The sequence below is a fragment of the Vidua macroura genome, chromosome 31, assembly GCF_024509145.1.
Source record: "Vidua macroura isolate BioBank_ID:100142 chromosome 31, ASM2450914v1, whole genome shotgun sequence".
Taxonomy (NCBI): Eukaryota; Metazoa; Chordata; class Aves; order Passeriformes; family Viduidae; genus Vidua; species Vidua macroura.
In genome coordinates this window covers 486,753-495,384 of record NC_071601.1, presented here as the reverse complement: position 1 = coordinate 495,384, position 8,632 = coordinate 486,753, and the positions used below count along the sequence as shown (strand labels likewise).

General features: G+C 50.7%; 1 protein-coding gene across 3 annotated transcripts in view; it reads left to right on the top strand.

Annotated features, from left to right (window-relative positions):
- Window positions 1–272: 272 nt before the first annotated feature.
- GATA4 (GATA binding protein 4) overlaps window positions 273–8,632 on the top strand; it is a 29,609-nt gene continuing 21,249 nt past the window's right edge. For 2 of the 3 annotated variants that reach the window (XM_054001687.1, XM_054001686.1), the window contains exon 1: window positions 2,337–3,010. In XM_054001687.1, coding sequence (XP_053857662.1) covers window positions 2,485–3,010 — 526 coding nt within the window. In that variant the 5' untranslated portion in view covers window positions 2,337–2,484. Of the gene's footprint in view, window positions 413–2,336; window positions 3,011–8,632 lie in introns of those variants that run through there. The other variant, XM_054001688.1, reaches the window with a different exon arrangement.

Here is an 8,632-nt window from a genome sequence, read left to right as displayed (position 1 = left end):
CTGGGGTGCGCAGGCACGCGAGGCTGCCCAGCTGGTGGGGCCATGCCGTTGGGGCTGGTTTGATTTTATTATTTTATTTTATCCCTTTTTTATTGTATTTTTTTTCCCTCTTCTCCACAGCCATGAAACCTGGCGCCCGGCTGATGGTGCAACAGATACCGGCCACCCCCTTCACCCCCCCTTCCCTCCCATCGCCGCCCACTTCCACGTGACGTGGGCAAACCAGTCAGCGAGTGGGACTGGGCAGCCTGGCCATACTGGGGAGACAGCAGGGGGGCAGCGCTGCCCCTAATCCCCCCCAAAGAAGCAGGAGCCGGGCATCTCTGAGCCCTCTGCCTTCCCCACAGCGAAGGGGGATTTCCTGCCCCACGGCCTCGCCCCCCTCCACCCCTGTGCTCCCCCAGCACTGAAGGTGGGTAGCGCTTCTCTGTCCCTTTGCTCCCTTTCCTCGCTGTCATGCCGGGACCCCCAAAAGCCCCTTCCTAGAGGCCTCCCCGAAAGCTTCCTCCTATTATTTCCACGGGCTTGAAAAGTGACTCGATTTTGCTTTTTTTTTTTTTTTTTTTTTTTTTTTTTTTAGTTAACTTTTTTATTATCACCACTCACTACTATTTGTAGGGCAAGAGGGGAACTCGCTCCTTGTTCCCCTCCTGTGAATCCTGCTCCTCTTTAGGGAATCCTGTGGAAACACTCCGTCCTAGGCCGGTTACACGCCAGCCATTCCCTGGGGGTCTGGGGGACACAGACCTCCCTTAAAGCCCCTTCTTCACGGCTCGCTTCCATCCTTACCCTTTCCCAGCGCTGCCTCCGGCTTCTCTCCCTTTCCTCGGCCGCCTACCAGTCTCCCGCTGTCCTGCCAGGGTATCAGTCCTTATCTGCTGGTTATCTCTTCTGCTGCTAAATTCAGCCCAGCGGAGGGGTTCAGCCGGGGGAATCTGTTGGTTAAACCTAAAGCAGTCCCAGGAGCTAACTCTCCGGCCATAACTCCCCCCTCCGTGCCCTATCCAGCTCTTCTCCCGGTGTGAGGTGGCTTTCATGGAATCCTATCATTCCAGAATGGTTTGGGTTAGAAAATACCTAAAGGCTCATCCAGTTCTGACCCCCCTGCCCTGGGCAGGGACACCTTCCACCAGACCAGGTTGTTCCAAGCCCCGTCCAAGAGGCTCTCTCCATGATTTGCAGAGAAAACAGGACCTCAACTCACCTCACCCCCTTCCTGGACCCTCCTTGGGAAAGGGGTTTCACGCTGACCCCTTTCCACAAGTGGGTTTTGGGGTCTTGCCATTGCAAGCCACGCACAAGGCCCCAGTGGAATCCCAAGGCCCAAACCCACTCCAGATTTTCCCAAACTTCCCCAAATTTCCCCAAATTCGAAACCAACCTAACATGAGGTAAAGCACGCCTTTCCCCCAGCCTGTCCCACGACTCTGGGACATTCCTCCCTGTCCAGTCCTACAGCATTCCCAGTACCCAATGGGTCACCCCACTGTGCTTCCAGCTTCTCCCAGTTCCCCACATGACAAAAACGGGGGAGAGGGATAAAAAATGCCTGGGAGCGGGAGTTTTGTGGGCGCTGCTTGGGGTCTGCTCCCCACTTTGGGCAGCACTAATGGGGCTGCAGTGGGTTATGCCCTCCTGCCCTCTCCTTTAAGCCCCCTCGGTCACGCGTGGCCGAGCTTTAGAGGGTGCGGACACGCGTGGGGCAGGCGCGGGGTGGGAGGGTCGAGCCATCCTTCCTCCTTTCCCTATTTCCCCCCCGCTACTTTTCCCTAATTTAACTCCCCCCCACCTCAGCCCTCCTCAGCCGCCTCCCGCCGCCCACATCAAACGCCGGCCCCGGGGGCCATTAACAACTTAAAGCACCGATCGTACCTGCGGGACAAAGGTTTTTGCTCCGGGCCAGAGGAGAGAGCATCGCTGTCTCTCACCTTCCCGGCTGTGTCCCCCCTTCCTTTCACCTCCCCCCCTTCTCTAACCTCCTTATCTCCCCGCCCGGGGGGGTCCCGGCCCGGCCGCCGCCGCCGCATCCCGCATCCCGGCAGCATCTCCCCCTGCTCCCCCAGGGGGTGTTGGAAGGGGCGGTCGGGGGGGGGAGGGAGGAGGAGACTGACCGAGGGTTTTAAACAGCCCAGCCTCATGGTGGAGGGCGGGGGGGGGGGGGGGGCGGGAGGTGATGGATGGAGCCCGGAGAGCAGCTAAATCCAGGCGGGAGCTAAATTTCCCCTCCGGAGGGACCTGGACTTCTTGCTTGGGGTCTGCAAGAGGCGGCGGGACCTGCTGAAGGTGGGGAAGGTGGGCGGTAGGGAAGGGGGGGGGGGTCGGAGGAAAATCGCATCGCTGGTGGTGTTTTGGTTTTGGCTGGAAGGCTGCGCCCACGCGAGACCGCTCCGGGGAAAAAGTGGAGCCGAGGGTTTTCCACGCGCTCCCCATCGCTCTGGATCGCGGCCGGGGAGCCGGCCGGGCTTTGGGGAGGCCCCGCACGAGATGTACCAGAGCTTAGCCATGGCAGCCAACCCCGGCCCTCCGGCGTACGAGGGGGCAGGTGGCTTCATGCACAGCGCGGCCGCAGCGTCCCCGGTCTATGTGCCCACCACGAGGGTCACCTCCATGCTCCCCAGCCTGCCCTACCTGCAGAGCAGCGGCTCTTCCCAGCAAGGCAGCCCCGTCTCCAGCCACTCCATCTGGACTCAGCCCGGAGCCGAAAGCGCCGCTTACAACCCTGGATCTTCTCACCCTCCCGTGTCACCTCGGTTCTCCTTCTCCACCAGCACCCCGATCCCGGCCACCTCTTCCCGGGAAGCGGCGGCGGCTTACAGCAGCTCCTTGAACCTTTCTGCTAACGGGAGGGAGCAGTACAGCAGGGGCTTCGGCAGCTCCTATTCCAGCCCCTACCCGGCCTACATGAGCCCCGAAATGGCCACGACCTGGACTTCCTCGCCCTTTGACAGCCCCATGCTGCACAACCTGCAGAGCCGAGGGACGCCCGCGGCCGCCCGCCACGCCAACATCGGTGAGCACGGGGCTGGGAGATGGGGGGAGGCTTCACCCCGTTACCCCCCAGATTTTGGGGCACACACCCCTCTGTGTGTAGGCACAACGTGGTTTTGGTTTTTGGAGGGAGGAATTCGGAGGAATTGGGGTTGGCGCTGAGTGGCTTCTCTGGCTGGAAAACATTGGGGTCCTCATTCTTACTTATTCTGCAAAATCACCATTTCAAAACATCCTCAAAGGCCACAGTTTCCAAAAAGTAAATGAAATTTAGGGCAGGCCAGGCGGCAAGGAGTGATGAGCCGAGCTCTGGAGCTCCAAAAGGGAGTGCTGGCTCCCGAATAGCTCAGAGGGGATTTAGGGGCTCTGATGGGGATGATTGGGGTGCAGGACCACGATGTTCCATGGAGACGCAGGCGGCCCCTTCCTGAGATGGCTTTAGGTGCAAAGGGAGCATTAAGAAATCAAAGTTGGGTACATGAATTCCAGATCATCCCTTCGGGCTGTTTTACGTTCTGGTCTTCTAAAAATTCTGTTGGAAAGGTCACTTGGGCTACAAAAAGGGAGAGCAAAGAGAAATTTAGAGCTAAGGTGGGAGAGATGATGGAGAACGATTAAAAGAAATGCATCCACATTTAAAATGGTGCTTTTTGGGGAGCTCAGGCACATCTGAACAACCCTGGTATTTCAGAGTCTCCTTACCCCAAAAACCTCACCCTGATCTCTTGTGCCGAATCCAGTCTCGGAGCCTTTAATTTAATTAAATTCCTCTAGTTCCCACAACGAAGAATTGGTCCAAATGGCTTAAAATACTGCTTTTATGTTTCGTGGGGTGGAAGAGGGATAAAAGGAGAGAGAAATGCAGGCACATCTTTGCATCGTGGTTTCAGAAACCCTTTTTTCCTTCCCGTCTCCTCTCCATGAAGGTATTTCTGTCGGCTTTGGGGTCGGGGTTAACAAAGAAAACACCTCAAATTTGTCTGCAGATCTATTTTACGATTGTGTTCTCTGACCCGAATTTTGGAGAGTGATTTTTCCATCGTGTCCAGCAGGATTTGCGTTGTCTTTAGCATTATTTTAAGATGTTAAAAGAAGGAAAGTTGGGCACCGGTGAAGGCTTGGCCGTGCCAACATCTTGTGCTTTTCTTTAGGTGCTAGAAAATTTCTCAAAACGAGGAACAGATTAAGGATAAAAATTTAGCCAATCAGGAAATGTTTTTTTGGAAGCTATGAGAAGACAGATCATAGAGGAAAAAAATCAGAATGAATTAAACAATCAAATATTAATTGAATATCAGTAAGCACATATGAATATTTGTATTTTACCATGGTGCCATCTCTTCCTTGGGAAAAAAAAAAAAAATCACCTTTTTGCGGTGGTTTCAGAAGGGCTCTTAATAATAAAAACCCTCTAAACCCAAAATAATGCAAATGAAGAATTGCAGTTGCAGAAACACCCATCAGCTTTTAAAGTGCTAGGGGCTGAGCGTGGGGATTTGGGGGTTTTGAGCCTGGTGGTTTGTGCTGCAGCTCCGCATTTTGATGGCAAAAAATGGAGTTTTAAATAGCACTGGGAAGAAGGAATGAGTTGAGACAGTGCAGAAAATGGCTTTTAATGAAGCAAGAAAGAGCCGGCACTCCTCTTCACGGCCACGTCCCGACTCGAGTGCCGGATTCTCGGCAGCGCGGCCGAATCAGCGGAATCATTAGCATGGGGCTAATTACGCCTCTGCCTTGGATATGGAAAAGCGTTCGAATTTTAAAACAAAAGTGGTGCTTGGGTTTTGGTAAAAAAAAAAAAAAAAAAAAAGAAAAAAAAAAAAAAAGAACTGCCTGAGAGCTGGTGAGTTTTAAATGGATTTTTGGAAGGCAGCTCCTCCGGGAAGTAGTTTTAGGTCCAGACCTGCCCCGTTCCCACTTCTCCCTGAGTCGGGACGCGGCCGCTGCCGGGTCTCTCCTTGAAGCCAAGAGATGCTTTGGGCATCGAGGGGGTTGAGTAAAGCATGTAGAGGCTGGCTGTGGGGTTCTAAGCTGGGAAAGGGTTTTGTTTCAATGATTTTTAGGGTAAAAAACCCTGACAAACTGAAGGCACTGAAAGATGTAGTGGGGGGAACACCGTTGTGGATTATTCCTGTAACAGACCCACTTTAATTCCACATCCGCGCCTGGTCAGCCCCTGAGAAATCCCTGGAACGGTGGAGTTGACTCCTTCTTTGCCTTTTCTTAGGGCTAAAAGTAATTTTATTCTCTGCACAGCGAGGAATCTCAAGGTGGAAACGCAATCCATTTAAATGTGTGAGTGGTATTTGCAGCGCTCTCATTTTCTTTTCCCAGAGAAATAACCACCAGCTTCGGGTAGAACTAAATGCAAAGCACCCCCGGGGTCATAAAAATTTTAATTACTATGATTTTTAAAAAATAAAGATCAAGCATAGGCAGCCATAGCTGAATATGCAGACACGAATTCAGTCTATACAACTGGGCATGACGTTTTCCTCCCTGTTTTATATAAATATATCCCTGTAACAATAAAGCGACACACAGTGAAAAGAAGATTAGCGAAAATGTATTCGAAGAGAATAACACTAAAAGAAATACAAATCTTCTTGTTTTTCCCTAAACTGAGGAATTTTTGGTTGGGTTAAACCGTGGTATAAAGCACTGGGAAGGATGGGTAAAACGCACGGCCCCGTTTGGAAAACTTTCCCTGGTGTGAGTTCAAAATGCCAAATTTGGGCTTTTCAGGGTAAGTTTGGTGACTGATTTCATTACCCTGAAGAGCAGGATCAGACCCTGTGGTCGAGGCAGTGAACTTGCCCCCGGCATTGCCTGGGACGGAGTTACTGTGAATTCCCGACTTAATGAGGCATGAAAAGGACCAGCTGCAGAATCCCCTCTCTAAAGAGTTCCCCGCCAGCACCAAAAATCTCTTGAAATCGCTCCCAAAATTACTCTGGATGGGCAGTTTGGCTCTTGTCCCTTCCACAGGCAGAGGGGAGCGGGGATGGACGGCGGCACGGGGGTCCGAGCGCATCCATCCCGCAGCTCCGCGCTGCCTCCCGGATCTTTCCAGGCTGGGGAAAGACCCTCCGATCCCAGACTGCCATCCCCTTTTATTTTGCTCATAGAGGGGATTTTACTTTCGCTGTGGCATCGAGGAGGTATTGCTGTGGTTGAGGGTAAATCTGGGCTGTGGGCAATCCCGGTGGGTACTTTTTGGGTTTTTTGGTGTTGTGGGTTTTTTTTTTTTTTTTTTTTTTTTTTTGGCTAAATCGAAGTCAGGGCTCCTCAAACAGGCGCTGCTGGAACACAGCAGCAGCAGCATCTGGGAAGATCAAAGCCTGGAGCAGACACTGGGTTGGAAAATGTCCTTTCTGCTGCTGGTGGGGGAGAGATTGGGAACCAGATCTTAAGCTTTCCCACAGGGATGCTAAGAGATCTGCCCTGTCGCATCCCGAGGCTGACATTTCCAGTGATTCATTGGCATTTGTTACAACCCTCTGCCCTACAAGCAGCCCCTGACCTTCCCCACGCACCAAAGGACAAGGTGGCTGGTCCCTGTGGGGTGGCAGGCGATGAGGGGAGCCCAGCATCGTCCTGTCCCTGATCCTGGAGGGATGGGACCTCAGGACGCAGGGATGGGGCCATAGGACAGAGGGATGTGAGTGTAGGATGGCAGAAAAGTCTGTGGGACAGTGAGAAGGGGCTGTGAGACATCGGGAAGGAGCTGTGGGACATCGGGATGGAGCTGTGGGACATCGGGAAGGGGCTGTGGGACGTGTCTGCCTTTTCCTCCATCCCCCGTTTCGCAAGCGGCCGCATTTCTCACCCCAGCCCCGCCGGCGGGGAAGGTTCTCCCAGGGCTTTGTTCCCCCCTCCGGGTTTGAATCCACCTTCTGCTCTCCCTCCTAATTTAATTGTCACCCGTCAGTCTGGGATTTGGGATGAAACCCACAGAAATCAGGGTTTCTAATCTCTGAGCAAGATCAAGCTTGAACACACAAGTGTTTATTCCCTGAAGCAGTAGAATTTAAATTGCAAATAAATCAATGGTAATAATAAAAATAACACAATCACGGGCACTCTGTCACCCCTATTGATAATTCAATTTTTTACTTAAAAATTGCACTGTGTTACCAAGTGTAGCTTATTTTGCACAGAACAGCCATGGGGTAGTATATAAAATAAACATTCACAAATTTTTGTAGAGCAGTAGAACTTAAGGCAGTGGATGGTGGTGCTTAATCTAAGACTTTATTAAATCAGGATTAATTATTTTTCACCCATCCATGTGCATTTCTTTATCCCTGTAACAATAACAGGTTTTTTTTTTTTAATGAGACAACTTATATTTTGCTCTCTACATATTTTTTTGCCAGAAATTTTAAGGGAAAGAGGTGAAATTCTTGGAAAGAGATGAGGGTTTATCAGGCAGAGTATTCCAAAGGAAACTAGGCCCAATCCTGACACTTCTGTGCTCTTCTGATGATGGGAAAACCTTGGCTTAGCCAGCAGAAAGGGGCTCCCCAAAACTGGTTCTGCCAAATGCAGAGGTATTTTGAAAGGGCAAACCATTTTTCTCTGAAAATTTAAGGGTGTATGGAAAAAAACACCAACAAAGCACCAAACAGCAAATAAAATTCCGAACTGGGTGAAAAAGTGGCATTTTATGTGCCTGAAGGTTGGCAGCCTGTTGTTTCTGAGGGAGGATATTAAAATAAAGGTGAAATTTTAAGGAAAATTCAATTTTAAAAATTGATTGTGTTGTCCCAAACCCTTCAGAAGTTTTGTTTCTCGTCGGCACAGGGCTCTGGGCTGAAACTTTTGCTCCTTGAGCCCTGCGGAGCTTTGCAAGCATACAGAAAAAAAAGGAATGCAAATATATCAACTTTGAGAGGTTTTATTCCCAAATCTGCACACCAGCCCGGTGTGTCCTTCCCTCTCTGTAATTTCCTTATTGAAAAGGAGGTGCAGAAATGGGATTTTAGGGAATCTCCCCCTGCTCAGTGACGCTCCTGAGGATTCATGGGGAAGAAGAAGCCGAAATCTTGGGTTCTTCAAGGCTTTTGCAACCAAACTACAAAAAACTTAACAAAGAGTCTGCTTCTCCTTTGGGGCGCATTGCTGGCGGCAAAACCAGGTGGGAATTTACTTCAAGAGCTAGAGAAGAAAGTTTTGCTGATGCTGGGAGGGAAAGGCAGAAATGCAGATTTTTGCTGCGCCAGTTGCACGTTTCAGGGACGTGGGATCCCGAAAAATGCGATTATGCTGCCAAAACCCTTCAGTTGTTATGGCCAGGTTGGGTTGTTATAGGTCTGAGTTGATTTGGAGTGGGGAATGTATGTAATTATGCCTGCAGGATTGCAAAAAGGGAGATGGGAATATCTGGAAATGCCAAATATTCACCTTGTCGGCAGGTTGGAATCCACGCCACCGTCTAGCAGGAAGGTGTAAATTCGCCTTTGGTGTGTGAGTGTGAAACGCTGCTTAAATAACCAGCGAAATAGGTGAGAATTTGCTCTGACCTCCCAAATTAACCCAAATTATAGAAGCAAATTTCATTATAAAGTCAGATTGAAGTTTTTTTTTTTTGTAATTTTAAGAAAAACTGGTCTTTCTCCTTAATGGGACAGAACTCTTGCAG